The sequence below is a fragment of the Condylura cristata genome, unplaced genomic scaffold, assembly GCF_000260355.1.
Source record: "Condylura cristata isolate star-nosed mole 26May11 unplaced genomic scaffold, ConCri1.0 scaffold00033, whole genome shotgun sequence".
NCBI lineage: Eukaryota > Metazoa > Chordata > Mammalia > Eulipotyphla > Talpidae > Condylura > Condylura cristata.
In genome coordinates, this window is record NW_004567134.1 from 4,299,665 (window position 1) to 4,318,887 (window position 19,223).

At 38.8% G+C, this 19,223-nt stretch overlaps 2 protein-coding genes across 2 annotated transcripts in view; one reads left to right on the top strand and one right to left on the bottom strand.

Annotated features, from left to right (window-relative positions):
- NKIRAS1 (NFKB inhibitor interacting Ras-like 1) overlaps positions 1-7,143 on the top strand; it is a 24,181-nt gene extending 17,038 nt beyond the window's left edge. The window contains exons 3-4 of the mRNA XM_004692282.2: positions 1,708-1,949; positions 5,939-7,143. Coding sequence (XP_004692339.1) covers positions 1,708-1,949; positions 5,939-6,181 — 485 coding nt within the window. The 3' untranslated portion in view covers positions 6,182-7,143. The remainder of the gene's footprint in view (positions 1-1,707; positions 1,950-5,938) is intronic.
- A 22-nt stretch (positions 7,144-7,165) lies between these two features.
- UBE2E1 (ubiquitin-conjugating enzyme E2E 1) overlaps positions 7,166-19,223 on the bottom strand; it is a 54,256-nt gene continuing 42,198 nt past the window's right edge. The window contains exons 3-5 of the mRNA XM_004692283.2: positions 9,312-9,444; positions 8,272-8,419; positions 7,166-7,918 (exon numbers count right to left, since the gene is read on the bottom strand). Of these exons, the coding sequence (XP_004692340.1) occupies positions 7,821-7,918; positions 8,272-8,419; positions 9,312-9,444 (379 nt within the window). The 3' untranslated portion in view covers positions 7,166-7,820. The remainder of the gene's footprint in view (positions 7,919-8,271; positions 8,420-9,311; positions 9,445-19,223) is intronic.

The following is a 19,223-nucleotide window of genomic DNA, read 5'->3' on the forward strand; positions in this document are numbered from 1 at the left end:
TGGGGTACAGGCTAGAGGTATGGGAGTGAGAGGATTCACCAGATACAGAGTGGGGAGCAGAACAGGCAGATCTACTGAAATACACTGCTGAGGGGAGTAGTGGGCGGGTCAGGAGAGGTCTGCTGTGCCATGTGGGTCACCTCCCTGGCATGGGATGGAACTGGTGCTACAGTGGCTGCTGAGAGCTTTATATGCTGTGCTTTAACCCTTTGTGCCACCAGGGAGGGCCCTGTATTTTGTAGTTTATGGTTTCAGGTTTTACATCCAAATCTTTCATCCATTTTGAGTTGATGTTGGTGTATATGTAGCATGGTTTCATTTCATTCTTTGTATATAGCTATGCAGTTTTCTCAACTGAAGAGCCATCCTAGTTCCAGTGTATGTTTTTTTTTATTCCTTTGTCATAGATTAATTATCCATAAATAATGTGGGTTCATTTTTGTGTTTTCAGCTATTCCATTGGTCTATTTTTTCCAGTACTAGGCTGTTTTAATTATTTTGGCTTTATATATAATAGTTTGGAAGTATGATACCTCCATCCTCTTTCTTTGGCAATCTAGCTTTTGTTATTCAGGGTATTTGTGCTTCCATATGAATTTCTATATTATATGCTTCAGTTCTTTGAAATAGGTCATTGGCATTTTTATTGGTATTGCATTGGATCTGTATATTGCTTTGGGTAGAATGACCATTTTGAAAATGTTGATTCTTCAACCCATGAGTGGGGAATATTTTACCATTTGTTTGTATCTTCTATTTTGTTCGACATTTGCATTTTCAAGTCTATTAACTGGTTGTTTAACTTCATCAATTCTACTTCCACAATTTTCTCTTGAGTTTTTCATCTCTTGTATTTCTCTTTTGAAATCATGAAATCCATTTTTATCTTATATTTATGAGTTCATTTCTAACAACATTTGTTTTTCTGAGTTTTCTTCAATTTCTTTATCATTGCCATTCTAAACTCTGTCTCTAATGGGGAGAGCATAGCTTCCATGTCTATGAATGGACGACTTTTCTCTCTTCTTTGATTGGGGACTCATGTTACTGTTTGTTAAGTTTTTCCTTCTGATTTTATTAGCTTTGGAACCCAATAGCTCTGTGGGGTTTCCTTTGGGTGTGGCTCCTCCCACCTCCCTGGTCAGTGTTCTCATCTATTTGGGTGAGGGGCTGACGGCCTCCTGGGTGGTCATGAAGCCTCTGGCATGCTGCCTCTCTGCTGCCAGTCCAGGGTCTCACCAGCCTGTGCTGATGGGGGATTCCATGGATTTCACAAGGACTTTGTGGATTCAGGCATATTGAGTTGCAAGGCCTCTTCTGGTCTGGGTTGGTATTGGTGGGGTTTCATGAGGCCTATGGCCACTCTGACTTCCTCCCTTGACATGGTCCTGGAGTTTCAGTGGTCTGGATGGGTATTGGCAGGCTCTCCTAGTAAGTCTTGAGGCATTTGGCAGGACTGGGTGGGGACTGACAGGGTTTTATATAAGTTCAGGAGACTTCTGCTTGTGTTTACAGGGGCTGGGAGGTTCTCGTGGAAGTTCACCAGGTTTCTGGCCACTCTTGACACTTTTCCTGATGGAATTTCCTTGGGCGAGGACTGGTGGAGTCTCACCCAAGTGTGAGTTTTACATACACTGAATAGGGACGAGAAAATACTCAACAGTTGGTTCTGAGTTTTTCAAAGGAGTGATTTTTTTTAAATCTCAGGAATGGAAGATTGTGAAACAATGGAAGATGTATATATGGCTTCAGTGGAAACAGATCGGGGAGTAAAAGAACAGTTACATCTTTATGACACCAGAGGCCTGAAAGAAGGCGTGGAGCTGCCAAAGCATTATTTTTCATTTGCTGATGGCTTTGTTCTTGTGTACAGTGTGAATAACCTTGAATCCTTTCAAAGAGTGGAGCTTCTGAAGAAAGAAATCGATAAGTTTAAAGACAAAAAAGAGGTTAGTGTGTGTGTTAAAAAGAACTCTGAATTATAACACTAAATTATAGCATGGATTTTGGGGTACTTTTTACTATTTTTAAAGCATTATATTATCTGTAATCTTATTTTTTTTCCCTAGCCTGGGAAATACAGGACTGAGTTGGGTCAATACCAGCATTTGACTTTCTCTCATTGTTTGTTATGTATAAGCTGAATTTTTTTTTTAAAGCTTTCTTTCTTTATGCATACAGAACTGGGGTACAGGCAAGAGGTATAGGGGCAGTGAGGATTCACTAGAGACAGAGTGGGGAGCAGAACAGGCAGATCCACTGAAATACACTATTGAGGGGAGCAGTTGGTGGGCCAGGAGAGGTCTGCTGTACCATGTGGTTCACCTTTTGGGTGGGGGATTGAACTCACACTGAAGTGGCTGTGGCTAGCTTGCAGTGCTGCACTCTAACCCATTGTAACACCAAGGAGGGCCCCATAAGTTGAATTTTAATGATTCCATCTTCCTCTCATTTTTCTCCTTCCTCCTCTCACTGTAGATCTCAGACTTATCATTTGCATATTAGTTTTGTCTTTTTTTCCTCTGACCTCTTGTTTGGTTTCCCTATATTCCTTATATGTGAGACTATCCTTTTCTGTTTCCTTCTTATTTCAAAGAACATAATCCCTTACAGCTCTATGTTGCTGCAAGTGGCATGAGTTTCTCTCTCTTTTGATTGTTACGTAGTCTTCTATTACACATATAAATACCACATCTTGATTCTGTCATCTGTTTTTCAGCATTTGTTTTTATATCTTAGCTATTATAAATAGTGCTGCAGTGAAGATAGAAGTGCAATTTCCTTTCAAATTAATGTTTTTGTGTCTTTCGGGTAAATTCCTAGTAGAATTAGGTCATACAGTAGCTCCATTTTCAGTAATTTGAGGGTCCTCCACACAGCTTTCTGTAGTATTTGGACTAGTTCGCATTCCCACCAACAGCCAACCCAGTAATTTTGTTCCCCAATGAATTCTTTCTCAATTGCTGGTTTCCATACTTGGAACAGATTTTTTCCCAGGTATTCACATGCCTCATTTCTTGCCTACTCATGTAGGAACCACGTAATGGATTGGTTAATAGCACTGGTTAGATGTTCTTAACCTGGATTTTTTTTTTTTAATGTTAAACCTTTTGAGATTACAGACTCACATGAAATTTTAAACAGTTGCCTTACAGTTTTCCCCAATACACTAAGTACAGTATCACAGCCAAGATAGTGATAAGATACAGAACATTTTCTTCATTGTAAGGATCTCATATACCCTTTTGTAGCCCTATCCACTTCCCTTCCAATCCCAATCTCTCCTTAACCCCTGACAAATTCTAATCTGTTCTCCATGTCATTTCATTTCAAGACTGATAACATACATGGAAAACCTACATGTGTAACTTTTTGGTTCTTTTTAGCTTTTTTTTCATTCCACATCGTTCTCTGGAGGTCATGCAAGTTGTACATACCAATAGTTCAATAGTTTACTCCTTTTTACTGCTCAGTTTTGTTCTGTGGTATGTGCCCAGATTTATTCACTTGTTGAAGGACATCTTGGGCTGTTGATATTTATTTTTGAATATTTGTGAATATTCAAAAAAGTTCAACTTTCAAGACATTAAAAAAGGCAGACAAGGAATGCTCCTTTCCCACCTGCTTCCCGTCTTTCCCACATACATATGCAGGTAAATGCTGTTATTTTGTTTTACTTACTAATAAAGTACTGTTTATGTTTTGCATAGGATTTCTCCCCTCAAATGTGGTCACATAGGTTCCACCAGCAAAGTACCCAAAGTCTACCACAGCCCATTGTGCTCGCCTTCTTTTTACCCTTTTCAGACTCTTTTTAATCCCCCTTTTCATGGATGCCTTGGATTTATGGACAGCTTTCAGGGGTTGGTTTTAAAGTGTTTTTGCCTGACCCTTTGTTTGGTTTCTTTATATTCCACATGTTACACCATCTGTTTTATTTCTTTCTCCTGGCTTATTTCACTTAGTGTAATCCCTTCCACCTCCATCCATATTGCCACAAATAGCATGAGTTTTCTATCTTCTTTGATATCTGAGTAGTATTCCATAGTGTGTGCATACCACATTTCCTTAGTCCACTGGTGCTCTTGAACATTTAGGTTGTTTCCACATGTCCACTATTGTAAAGTGCAGTTTTTCTTTTGAATTTTCGTATTCTTTGATTAGTTAGGAATGGAATTGCCAGGTGGTTTGGCAGATCCAGTTCTGGTCTTTTGAGGAACAGTCACACTGCTTTCCATTGGGGTTGGGCCAGTCTATATTTCCACCAACAGTGTGATGGTATTCCTTTTGTTCTACACCCTTGCCAGTCACTAGTATAAGGTGTTAGCTTATTTTTAAAAAAATATTTATGCATACAAAAACTGGAGTGTAGTACAGAGGTGTGGAGGTATGAGAGGGTTCACCAGGGACAGTGGGGAGCAGAAGAGGCAGATTTAGTAAAGTACACAGCTACAGGAAGCAGCAGGCAGACAGGAGTTGTTACACTGTATGTGGGTCAGCTCCCTGGCTGGGCAATGAACTTAGGCCTTAACTGTGATGAGTGTGCTGAGACTTAACCCCTAGGCCACCATCTTCAATTCTGTTCAATCGGCCTGTGTGTCTTGTTTTTGATTTGTTACCATGCTATTTTAATTATGGCTTCACAGTATAGTTTGAAGTCTAGAGGTAGTTTACTGAGGACAGCTTTGGTTATTTGGTATCTTTTGTGCTTCCATATGAATCTCAGGAATATTTGTTCCATTTCTTTGAGGACTGCTAGTGAGCTTTTTATTAAATTACATTTTTCTGTAAACAGCTTTAGGTACTTTAAGTATCCTCTGAATTCTCTTCCCTGCTTCTCAGAATTTGAAAGAGCTCAGCGAACACTCAATACTTCATAATTTAATCTTGCCTCTGCTTTTTAGCTTTTCTACCTCAGCTTCCTTATCTGTAGAATAAAGGCAATAGTGGTATCTTTTTACTAGGGTTGTTTAAGAAGCATATTCATTCAATTAATACTTAGCAAATACTGTATGTGCCTGACATTGTTCAAGATGCAGAGAATACGGTAGACCAGCTAGAGTCCCTGTAGAGGCAATGAACAAAAATATACACGAAGGGTAATCTTACATAGAAAAGTAGAGTGGGAATAGAGGGTACTGTTTTCTGTGGGGTGGTCTGGAAGGTCTCCTAATAAGTGACTTTCAGCAGATTTCAAGGAAGTGAGGGGATGGTGCACACAGGAGTTTGGAGAAAGAGGAGCGCTCCAGGTGGAGGGACTAGCTAATGCAAGGGTCTGGTGCGGGAATTTACTTGTCATATTTAGGAATAGCACTGAAGGCATAAAACGGGCTTAGGAGTATTGTATGGAAAGAGCAATATTTTAGTGAAGCAACTGTTTCTGACCAAAGGAATGATAAGACCTGGCTTATACTGCATTTATAATCATTTTGACTGTGGTTCAGAAATAAAAGTGATACATAGGAAACTGTAGGGAGCAGTGGGTGAGACAGGAGAGGTCATCTGTGCCATGTGGGTCACCGTCCTGGCAAGGGATCAGATTCATGTTGCAGTGGCTGACTGATAGTGCTGAGACTTTTAACAAATCCTGTGCCACTGGAGAGGCCCTTAAGCATACTTTATGATTTACCATTACCTTTGGGGCGTCCTTCAAAGTTTATATAAATTAAAAGCAAATAGGAATATACATTATTTCCTCTTTTTCATATAATAAAACCCAGCCCCCCTCCCCCACAATTGATACACAGTATTTGTTGTGTGGGTACAGATACATCACTTTTATTCTTAGCAACTTGTAGAGAACCTGCATTAAAAAAAATTATGGAAGAGGTCAATTTAGTTGAAGCAGTTTGTTAAACTTTTTCTTCAGTTTTGCCTAGGAAATGATGTTGACAAAGTATTAATGTGACAAAGTATGATCATTGTATTTTTCTTTCAGGTAGCAATTGTTGTATTAGGAAACAAAATTGACCTTTCTGAGCAAAGACAAGTGGACACTGAAGTGGCACAGCAGTGGGCGAAAAACGAAAAAGTGCGACTATGGGAGGTAACAGTTACAGATCGGAAAACTCTGATTGAACCATTCACTTTATTAGCCAGCAAACTTTCCCAGCCTCAGAGCAAATCGAGCTTTCCTTTACCTGGGAGGAAAAACAAAGGAAACTCTAGCTCTGAGAACTAAAAATGACTGATGCCACAATTGTTTGCCAAATAGTGATTGCCTTTAAAATGTCTAAAATAGGTGCACTTTAAGTTATATCAAGAAGTTGGCCTGAAATTATTTTTGTTATTTATGTTGCTCTTGAAACAGTGAAATAAATTTTGGGCAGTATGCAAATACAGCTACTGAGTAGTTTCCCCTCTCTCACCTGTTCCAGAAGCTATGCAGATGTCTTAGCTCAAATGTGGACTTTTTTAAAAAATGCAGCTTTTTCTGGATATGAACAGCAATTTGGGTACTAGTACATAACTAACTTGTGAAGATTTTGCTAAATAGAACAAAAGCTGTGATTCAGCTTTACTCAAATTGTTTGTTTTTTAGTGAACTACTAAGCACCTAGGGAAAGTAAAGCTTCCATACTATATACTCTAAACATAATGCATTATAGGTAGTCTTCAATTTAAACACCTGTGTCTGTGCTACAGGAGTCTCTGAAGATTTTTGGCCAAGTGTGAGTAATGGGGTTGTTTTTAGCAAGTTGACAGTACTATATACAGTAAGTAAAAAGTAGAAAAACTTTAGTGATATAGTACAGAATAAGCATCTAGTGAACCGTAGCATCTTAAATGGAGTCCTTTTTAGGTTGGCGAATTGAAGCTACAAAGTGCTGCTGCATATAAAAGAAACATAAACCTCGTAATTGTTACTCAGAAATAGTTGTCATTGCCTGCTTTCTCTTCCAGATAGTGTTGATTTTCTAAATGGCCTTGCAGTGGGTTCTTTTCTAACTAAAGTCTGTGTTAATATCCATATTTGCCATAAAACATTTAGTGATTATGTATGTGCTTTTCTCTGGTGTAGTACATTTGGGTATTGCTAAATTGCTGTCCAATGTGGCTAGACTAATTTTATTTTGCCCATGAGAGAATCCATGTACTTGCTACCATAGCGTTAACAAAATCTGAAAACTACAAATGTTTAAACAAAGTAATGAAGACAGCAATGTTGGGTGGTTGTTTTAATATTGTTTATTAGCACAGTAACAAATGCAGACTTAAGCAGCCCACAACATAAAACCAACCCACTGAATAACTCCTATTCCACACCTTACAGTTAACAGCTTAAGGTATTTTACTACAGGTTTCCACAAGTCCTGATTCAGACTTCTATAATAATCTTTCCACAAAGAAATTGGCATATAAAATAAAATTCACAACTACTCAATTCCTATATGGTGTCTGATAGGTATGAGTCCATTTTATATATGAGATAACAGTCTCTTAAAAACTTAATGTTCCCTTCTAAGAAGGAAAAAGATTTCCAATTTTTGAATAGTGTACTCTGTAGAGGGCCAAATAAACGGCCAAAGTGTATAACCTGTATAGAATTAAATTTTTACAAGCAACTGAACCCAAATGTTTTTTCTCTGTACATTTCAGCTAATATTGCAGAACTAATGACAGTTTTTAAGGTTGCTATTACCAATTCTGTCTACTGTAGCAAGATACCTTAAGTTAAAACAAAATCTTAAGAAATAAGACTGAATAATATCTGTTATAGAAATACCCTACTCTTTACCAACTCCCACCCTCCCCCACCCCTTCAAAATCATAAGCAGCTCTCTCTGTGACAGACAATGTAAGAATTGTGAAAACCCAACTTATGTAGCATATCTCTTGGTCCACTGTCTGGCCATTCTGTCATGTTCTGCTCTGTTGGTCATATACTGAGTGGCAATACTTCCCACCAAGGGATCGGCTGGAAGAAAAGGATGTAGATTACTTTAGAGAAAGTTGTATGCTTCTATTTTACTAAGTATCTGTGATAAGCCTTTATCTCATTACTTCATTCCATTTCCTACTAACAAATACCACCCAATTGGAGGGGTTTTTTTGTGTGTGTGCCACACAGTATGTTAAAGAAAACTAGACAGTACAACGCTGTAGACTACATCGTCCTTTTGCTGAATGCCACCAAGTAAATTGCACAAGCCTGTCAGAAGATGTAGAGTTTACAAATCAAATTGCTGGGTTGAGAAAAATAAAAGATGTACTTTAACATAATGTATCCATTAAGGTGAAGAAGAGTAAAACAAAGTAAATTAACCTTACCAGGATTGCAGTCTGTAAGAAGTGAGCAGATAGAAAGGAGGACTTTAGAAATGGTTAGTGCTGGACTCCAGTTGTCTTTCAATATGTCCAAACAGATAACTCCTTGACTGTTAATATTACAGTGGTAGATTCTTGTGCGAAATGTAACCTAAAATTTAAACATTAAATTTAAATAGCAACAAAGAATCTTTTCACTAAACTTTCTTTCCCAGCAAGTGGCTCTAAAGTAACATAGGTTCACACTATTAATGATTTAATATCTGACATAATCTTTATTATTATTTCCTGAATTCGTTGGAAATGTTAAGGAAATCATAAAATCGCTTAGAATAGCTATTTCTTTGCTGACCTCTTGTGTTAGCTATCAGTACTACAAGGCTACATGAAATAGTAAAGAACTTTAAAATGTTTAGCAAACAAGATCACACACTCAAAAACCTGTGAAAGAAATTCTTAGAAAAAAGCAGAGACAAATCTCTTCTAACTCTTACATCATATCATGTAGCTATCCCTATCTACCTAAATCACAGACAGCATTCACTTTTAACAGAGTTCCCACAGGTGAGCTACCAGCAGTGGTACGGTACAGGAGGATGGGTTATTGTTTTGTGTCCTAATTTTGGTCAATGATGATGGATCATTTCAAAGTAAAAACTAAATGGTTTTAGCTGAAATTTTTCAATTATTTCTTGTGGTAGCAGTTGTTTGTGCATCTACCTCATCCCCAAGAGGGTTTTTCCTTCTGCCTGTGTGAATGAAGAGTATTATGAGAGATGGGTGGGCTATCACAGATGAGGAAACTGAAGGCTTTGGTAGGAGATAATGATTTTGATGTTTTATTATTAGTACATAGATTTTTCTGACCCCATTTAAGTGTTCAGAAAACTTTCACCTGGCTGGAAAATTCAGAGCTGTTAAGTGCTTCTGATGGCACTTCAAATCCTACCATTTAGTTACTTAACCCAAAGAAAGTATTTCCTGTACATTTCAATTCTTTTCACAGGTCTCAATTTTAGCACCAATTAGTAAGAGTTCCTTACCTTTGGAGGTTTGAAGGGATATTCTGGTGTAAAAGTGATATCAAGGAAGAACACACCACCCTCATATACGGATCCTGGAGGCCCTAGAATGGTTGATCTCCATTCATAGATGTTATCACCTTTGGGACCAGCACTGTGGAGTAAGATAGCAAAGGAGTATCTTTTTAGACATAATATGATCTAGAAAAACTGAGTGGATGAATACAACTAGAATAGAGATTACAGATTATCATGGCATACTGTCTTCCTCATAGGTTGGTGATATATAATTTAGTCAGTCTAATCCTAGAGATGACATGCTGGCTTGGATCCAATTCCACTGGTCCTTTAATATAGATGAAAGGTTTGCAAGAACAAAGAGGAGTTATTCAAAAACTGATGGTTCCCAAATTTGAGTGGCAGAAATCTGTTACAGCATTAGGGGAAGAGAACAGGATGAGTATTTAAAACTGTCTTGGTGATCTTTAAGCAGGTGACAAACATGTGGCAATTGCTGGTACTGAAGTAGGGCAACTGGTTGTCTGATAACTAGTCAAGATTGCTGATCAGCTTTCTTTTGGGAATAGACTTCAATAGAAGTGGAATAAGGGATCAAATCCACACCTGTGTAATAGTTATAAAAAAGAAATGAAATAGCATAGTAATAGTCCTAGAAGCCCTTTAGTAACAGGGTTTAGTCCTCAACTAGGGGACTTTGGGAAATGATGAATGAAAACTTGACATACTCACTTTAAAGCTGTTATTGAGTGAATTCATGTGCGAAATGTAACCTTCCTAATGTTATTTTCTGTTAAAATCTACTGATTTAGAAGGTGGGTGATCATTCCTCCAGCCTCCTTGGGCTCTGCTAGTTCCCAAGACACAAAATATTAAGCTTAGTGAGGAAGGCACAGCAAGAAGTTAAGTTGAAAGTTGGATCTCTTATACCAGACCACCATCTTTTGAAATCGCAAAACAAATGATACTAGCCTTACTGGTTTTAGAGGTGGTCTGAATACATTATCACACCCAGCACAACAGTTCCTTAAACCAAATCCACAGCAGGTCCTAAGGTTCCACGAAGTCAGAGGTAAGGAGGCTACATAAGGTTTTAAATAAAGAAGTTGTGTCCACAACACTGAAGTAGTTAAGTACTGATGTAGAAGCTGCAGCGCATTATCCACAATATCTAGCTATTACTAATGAAAGACTAAAACAGATTTGCAGTACAGATGCCCTCTAAAACTTTGATAGTGAGAAAGGAAAACTTACTTTAGGCTTAAAGGACAGGTAGTTTAAGCACCAGAGGTAAGTCAAAGCAGATGCTGTTTTAGCATTACAGAAATCTAGGATCTTGAAATTATTATGCTAAATCTCCCTGAGTATAATATAGATGAACAAAAGTTTGAATTACAGCACTGCTTACAACATGATTTGTAAGAAAACTCACATGACTATACTCACTGTTGTGGTCTCTAACCTAGCTTTTTAGTCCAAATAAATACAACTAGGGAAGCATGTTAAATATTCATTTTTAATTCTGACACAGCATTTTCTTATATATGATTGCATGTCATTTAGCTAGTATTAGGAGCAAGGATTGTCATGATTCATGTAATCTCTTAACAGCTTTTCCTACAATTATCAGGACCCATCTCTAATCTACAGGACAGTTCAATAACGTGTCATGATGGTTCTTCATTATCATTAATTCTACATTGATAATTGCACAAGGTAAAAAAAAATCTATTTCTGCTTCATACATATAATCCTTTATATACTGTTGAAATTAAGACCGTATCTTAAATGACTGAAGTAATCAATAAAACTGTCTTTAAAATTTTCTGGAATGACTTAAAATTAACATTCATTTTGTTTGTGAGTCCTCTCAAACTTTCTAGACCACTGTTCCATTTCAACAGAAGCCAAAACTGTATTTCAATTTTCAAATCAGTAACATCCTGGAACCAAAAAGATAACAATTAACTTTTGAAACTTATTGGGAGAAATGACACTTGCTTACAAACATAGCAAGGCTTAATCTAGATGTTATTTTAGGTATCTGGTCTTGTTCTTAGGGGGAAAAAAATAGGAAATAAGTTGAGAGGGAAGAAACATGCTATAAAAATGCATGTGTTCAGCAATAACCTGGCAGTAGTGGAAAAAAAAAACGGCACAGGATCAAGTGAATTAGTTCAGTTCACACCCCCTCCCCCTAAAAATCCCAACTCAGTTTCCCAATACCATCCTAAATTTGTAAACACTGGTATGTGAAATAAACCTAGAAAACCACAAGTGGAAAATATTGTTGGATTGGCTAGTGTATATTTGTTCTCTTATTTGCAAAAACTTCATTATAAAGTAAACTAGTTACTTATATCAGCACAGTCAGCAGTGACACTGAAGTAATGGGTCCTAACTGCTGAGAATGATTTTGCCTCTCAGACATTTTGGGATGTCACAACTAGGAGGTAATGTGCTACTGGCACCTACTGGTGTAAAAGACTTATTTTAATAATAAAGTCACTGTACATACTATACTCCAAGATACTCTCAACCCCAAGTATCAATAGTACCAAGGCTGGCAATCCAGTAAGATAAAGACATGCAATTGAATGAGAGAAAATATTAGCACCTAAGTGGAAGCCAATATCCAAGATCTGCAGAGAATGCATAGAACAAAAAAAAAAAGGTCAAAAGTTGGGCAGAGGAGCTAAATAGACACTTCTCCAAAGAAGACATACTAATTACCTATTACACATGAACAAATATTCAAATCACTTACCAGGGGAATGCAAATCAAAACCACAATGAGATCCTCCTCACTCCAGTGAGACTGATGGCCCACATTAAAAAGCACACACACCAGTAACAACAAAAGTTAGTAAGCAAAAAGGGAACCTTCATGAACTGCTTGTGGGGAAGCATACTATTCCAGACATTATAAAGTGGAGATTTATAAAAATTATATCATATGACCCATTAACTCCATTCCTTGGCATGTATCCAAAGAATGCAGAAACAATTGTAAGGAAACATGCACGCCATGGTCAGGTCAGCACTATTTAAAACAGGCAAGTAATAGAAATGACAGATCACTGAATTAAATTAAGAAAATGCGCTATGTATATATGATGTATACATTGATGTATACATGATGGAATGCTATTGAAAAAACAGGTTAACTCCTGCCATTTATGACAATATGGATGGAATGGGAGGGTTTATGCTAAGTGGTAGTATGTCAGGAGAAAGATAAATACCAAATGATTTTTACTCATGTAGACTATACAGAGTCAAAACAGTCTAGAAATGACGGCAGAATTGAGGCTACTGGAGGGGTACAGTATCTGTAACAAAGTGGGGAAGGGACCCAATAATACTTGATAAATGTGTGCTATCGGTGTGGGTGGGGAGTGGAACCTATTCGTTAGCGTATAAAGTGATATAAACCAGTATTACCGCAAATAAAAATCTTAAGTTACTACTGGTATTATCTTTCTCCACTATATAACTCTGCAGTAAGGTTATAAAATCAGGGCCCCTCCCCGTCGCAGACACTACAGCATGAGTTTGATCCCCTGCCAGGCAGTTGACCTGCAGGCGCAGCAGACTTCTGTCTCACCTGCTGCTCTCCTCATTACCTGTTCTGCTCTCCTCTCTGGTGAATACTCTTACCACCCCTGTACCTCTGGCCTGTACCCTAGTTCTGTATGCATAAATAAATCTTTTTTAAAAATGGTAAAAACACCACCATTCAAAAAACTAGAACACACACACTTGTATTGAGAAATCCAGCATGGAATGTATATTGCATACAGCAAATGTAATAGTTAAAGTCCATTCTTAATTTCCTTTGCTAAGACATTCAAAGATGGGGGGAAAAATGGTACTGAGGCAGCTGTCTACCAAGAGAAATCCACATCTGGGGGCCTCGCTGTTGGCACAAGGGTTAAAAGATAGTACTATCAAGCTACCGCCAGCTCCCAAAATATGAGTTCCATTCAGGGCCCTCCAGGGAGCTGACCCACTTGGCACAGCAGACTCTTCTGTCTCATCTGCTGCTCTCCTCAGCAGTGTATTCCAGTTAATCTGCCTGTTCGGTTTCTCTACTCTGCCTCAGGTGAATCCTCTGTAGCTCCTACCCCCCCCCCCCATGACCCAGTTCTTGTATGCATAAGTAAATTAATCTATCTTAAAAAAGAAGAAAAAGAAATCCACATCTCCCACAATGATCTCCCGTAAGCATACTTACATAAACAGAATAAAGCAACAACTTCGCATGAGCTCTTCTTAAATAAAAGATGTCCTATCCTTAGCATCACTCTTCATAAGAAGTGAAGTGGCAGAAGAAACATGAATCCCCCCCCCCAAAAAAAAAATCTCTAAGGAGACAAACAGGTAAGTGACATGGCTTGGTGAGTCCTGTATAGAAGTGGGACATTCACTGCTATAGTTTCAGTAAAGTTAACAACCTCCTCATACAAGGTGGGGGAAGGAAAAAAGTGACTGGCGATACTAGAGATGTACTTTCAGATCAAAGGCCAATGTAGAAGACTCCCACCAAAAGCTGGTGCCAAAGTTAAGAGTGCCCATCAGTGGCATCCAGCAGTTATACCAGAACAGTGGGTCCAAATAATGGGGACACTGCCATACTAATGGAAGGGAAAATAAGATCATGGGCCTCCCTGGTAGCACAAGTGTTAAAGACAGTATTATGAAGCTATCACCAGCCACTGTGACATGAGTTCAATCCCAACTAGGGAGGTGACCCACATGGCTCAGCAGACCTCCCTCCCCTCAGCAGTGTAGTTCTACTCCCCAATTCTGGTGAATCTGCTCAACCCTATACCTGGAGCCTACATCCCAGTTCTTCCTCACAATAGATCTTTACAGCCACTAATTAAATGGCTTTCCAACTACGTCCTTCACAAAGCCTGGATACCAACACTGAGGAAATGGTACCTGCTATCTTCATTTGGCAGTAAGTATATAAACCTTCAAAAGAATTTCTAGTTTTTCATGAAGCATGGCTAAGAGGTCTATGGAAGTTGTAGAGTTTCGTTTTCAAAATCTATCACTATTTAAAATTCTAAGAATGTTTTAAGCTACGTGAAATAAAACATTACAAAAGTTTAATCTTGCCCACTAGTCATTTAACTGCAGTTTCAATTTATATGCTGCTGCTTTATGAAAAACAACATAAACCAGCTCTTCTGAAAAGTTATGTTCCAGTATGAAGGGAAAATGCAAATTCCTCTTCCACCCATTGCTTTCAATACAATTTGTAAGCAAAGAGATTCAACAGACTCTAATGTCTAATAGATGGTCAAAGAACAGGAGTGAACATGAATATCAGACTCCTTATTCTCAGTGAGGGGTGAAGAGTTTTTTAGTACACAGCTAAGAATCCTGCCTTTCTAGATTATCTGCATGGCATTAAGGTGTATAGAAGAGTCAGTATAATAGGAAACTAGTACCATGTCAAGGGCCTAAAAGTGGGGCTGTGTGTATGTTGGGGAGAGGGGGCATAAGGGAGATACAAATATCAGCATGCAAATGAAATTTCAGCATCCTGTGTATCTATGGTCACACTAGATAGTTCGGGATAAAGATTGATCAGACAGCAGCTCTTTTCCGCAAATACTACACAAGTCTAACTTAAAATAATTCTAATTTGCTATTTCCCACGAAGTTATAAAATAGGGTCACAGAATTAAATTCCAAGGTTATTGTGATTACTCCTCTACTTTCACTAAAAATTCACAGCTCTGGTATTTGCTTTAAAGTAGTTGAGTCTTGGGCCCTCCCTGGTGGCACAACCGGTTAAAGTGCAGCAATACAAAGCTAGCACCAAAGCCACTTCAGAACGAGTTTGATCCCAGCCAAGGAGGTAACCCACATTGGTGCAGCAGACTTGTCTTGCCTGCTGCTCTCCTCAGCAATGTACTTAATCAGTCTGCCTGTTCTGCTCCCCACTCTGTTCGGGAGAATCTTTTCATTGCTCCTGCACCTCTGGCCTGTGCCCCAGTTCTATATGCTTAAATAGTCTTAAAAAAAAAAAATAGTTGAGTCTTGTCCTTTCAGTTGCAGTGCTTATATCAGCACATATAAAACTATTAAACAATTACTAGTCTCTGATTCCTAAAGTACTCAGTTCATAGGCCCTATTAAGTGCAAACAATTCTTTGGGGTAGTTAAGTTGTACAATGAGAGGCAGTTGGGGGTAAGTACAATCTGCTCTTTAGAACTTTTCAGAGAAGGTAGTTATAACAACATTTCCTCCCACAAATTCAGTGCTGAGCCTCAGAAGTAGTAATATCACAAGGAAAGCAAAATAGCAAAGTTTTTAGGTTTTACTTCTAAAAAAAAAAAATTCTGGAACACATTTTGAATGAAATTATTACAGCTAAAGGTTTCCCACTGGCTCACATTCACTTGCTTTTGTAGTCTCTGCCCTGAGACTGCAGGTGGGAACCAGGGGGGGATGTTGGGATGTGACATGTTAATGTACAACAAACAGGTCTTGCCACAGAACAGAGAAAGATGCCTAAACTATCCTGCTGCAGTAATTTTTCAATCACTTATGTGGTGTGATGCATGTATTTTATTGTTTAGTGGAGTAATATTTACTGGTCCTGTCAAAAACCTTACAATATGGACATTATATGGTTAACCTACATATCAGGGCATTTCAGAATGCCTTCCTGCACTGCCAGCCAGCCCGGGAACTCCCCAACTAGGTTCTTAACTTGGTTTTTCCTCTTAGGTCCAGCCCCCTACAATTTCTTCAGTATAGTACTGAAGGATATGGAGGATAAAGATGCCTTCAGCTCAAGCTGCCATTTCCATTATCATTGAGAGTTCTTGATCAGCAGTTATCCCAAGACCCCTTTAGGGAGCCCAGTACCTTCATAAATTTTAAACTCTCTTTCTCTTATATTTGTACTGGGAAGCGTCCATGAAACTGCATGATTGGCAGCTGCATGATATGGCAACAGAATGAATGCAGCAGCAGATAAGCAAAATCCTGCTGTCTTAAGTCGCACAGTAAATGAACTTGCACATATGTAAAATGGTATCATTCTTAGTTATTTTTCACTAAAAATGTTAGTTTTTATATTTTTAAAAATGAATTTAATGTTTGAAATTTTAAAATTTACTATACAGTTAAAAAAAAAAAAACCCTAAGTATTTCCTAAGTATTTAGCAATCATATAAACAAAAGCTCTCTGGAGTCCTCAACAATGTTTTAAGAATGCCAGTGGGTTCCAGAAGCCAAAAAGTTTGAGAACTACTGGGTTAACTATTTGTACAATTAGCTAACCATTAAAATAAAAGTATTTTACTCCCATCTCATATTAAAAAGCAAAACTAAAACTGAAAACTTTTAACAGGAACTAGAGGAAAATACAAGCGAACTTTTATCTTGTGTGTGTGGAAAGCTTCATTCTTATCTTGACAACCCGTAGCAGAGGCTGTCAATGCCTCATCCACATCCCTCATTGCCTCCAGGTTCCAGCAAATGCCTGTCAACATGCCCTTGGCAACAGGCAGGAAGTGGCAGGTAAATTAACTCCCTGTGGTGATTTTACAACACAACCCAAGACTGACACTCCTCCAAGAGGTGGACCACATCTAGTTCCCCTCCCTCTGATTTTGGGTTTTAGCAAGTGACACCTACATGGTGCTGTGACTTCCCGCACTGTCCCTCTTTTCCAAAGGTTTTCCCCTGGCTCATGCACAGTTGTCTGTGTACTTTGGAAAAAAACATGTTAAGTCTAACTACCCCGCAGTGTACAAACTAGAGAGAACAGGTGGAGGGAACACAGCTGAGAGATGCCCCAGGGTTGTGTACTCAGCTTTTGAGTCTTCCCAGCTCAGGCATGGACCTGTGAGATAGGGAAGCATTCAGATGACTCCAGCCCCAGTCAGACCCCAGATATTAAAGAGGTTATAAAGCAGTTGCTGTTTTACATCACTTAATTTAGGGTGTTCTGTAGCAGCAGTAGCAGTGATTGAACACTCCACTGATGCCCCAGGAGCAGCCTGCAGCCCAAGCTGATTGGTTGGGGCAGTTCAGATGCTAGTGCGTTTCCCCTACTTCGCAGAGTGTCCCTTTACACAACTTATACTGGGCTGGCTTAAGGCATCCTTTATTCATTCTTTCCTTCCTATCTTATTACCCTCCACCACTGTTCTTAAACCACTAACTTTAATGTGCCTTACATCAGAAATCTCAACAATCTCCTGGAGGAATAAAAGACACAACTGAAGTTAAAAACAAATCACAAATACACAGGAAAAGATGAACAGATGTGACTACACAAAAACTGAATATCCCTACAGAGAAACAGTTTATGAAAAAGACGGGGAAGATAGTTGCAGTGTGTGATTAGAGGTTTGTACCTTACTATCAAAATTTTAAACATGTTCTAGCATGTCTACTACATATGTTAACACCAGATGAAGTATGCAAGCATTTCTCTAAAGAAGAAATCTATGACCAATAAATAAATCCTCACTTTCACTGAGACTCAAAGACAAATATTAGGGTGGTAAAAATTTAAGACTAGAAATCTGTTAGTTGTATGAGAAAACAAGCACGCTCTTCCACTGCAGGTAAATCAACTGTCCTTGTAGAATGAGATTATTATGACATACTTAAATATAAATCCAGCAGGCCCACTGATACCAGTTCCACTGAACTACCTAAGAAAGCCTGTGCACATGGCTACAGCAGCAGGACCTTCAGTATGAACAAGAAAACTGTTTCAAGTTTGATAAACTTAGTTATCACTAGGAGACAGATAAACTGTGTAACTATAGTGGTATACTCTGGATCTCTTTGAGAGGAGGTATGAACACTAAACTTACAGAAATCTGTAATGTAATGCTAGGTCGAAACAGGCAGAATGCATGACAGTATGCAAACCTGCCTCATTTTTGTAAGACATACACATAACCACACTGTCATCAACAGGTTTATACCCACACATGAATGGCAGGGCATTGTTTTCTCCTATAAACATCTAAATTACTGGGATTTTTAGAAAATATGGCTTAACTTTTATAATAGTGCACTAACTGTTCTGAACAAAACAATGGATAGAAGAGATGAAACCCAGTTTACTAGAAATAGAGAAAGTAAAGAAAGTAGCTGGTTACCTTGGGTAAAATAGTGTTTCACACTACAAAGCCAGCACTCCAGGGCATAGGGGATGGAGGGCAGGGAGGATGCATTCAGCCTGAGCTACTTAAGAATTTAAGCCCTGTTTTCTTAGGTTATTTAGAACAGAGATACTAAGGATGAGAGGAGGTTTTTGACAAGTTCAATCCTGCTTGTCAGGGCCCAGATACATTTTCAGTAGTGACCCACTCTCTGCTTACAGCATCTGTGGTTGAAGACCTAAATCACTCACTCACAGGAAATATAACTCCCTCTCACCAGCACGTAGTCCCACAAAAGCCCTCAGTGACAGAAGGGTCTCCTGCAGTCATACCAAAGGACAAGCCTGGCTCCAAGAATGAAAGCTTCTGCTGTCATTTATTTGAAAAACTCCAATGGCTAGACAAAGGGCACTGTGACGTGATCTTGTTCCTCCGCCCTCCCCTCTTCAGTGCAGGTGCTCTCTGCTGCACTTCTCTACCATACTCTCAGAAAGGCAGTCCAGGGAGAGACTGCAAAGCTTCCAATCTGGTTCATTCAAGGAATGAAAGTTTACTCCAACAGTGGGATGCAAATACATTCTCAAAACAAGGCAGAGACTGAGACACTAAACAATAGAATTAAACTAGGTGCCTCCCTGGTGGCCTATAGAGATTGTCTCAGCACTAGCACCACTATGGCCAGAGTTCACACACACACACACACACACACACACACACACACACACACACACACACACACACACACACACACACACACACACA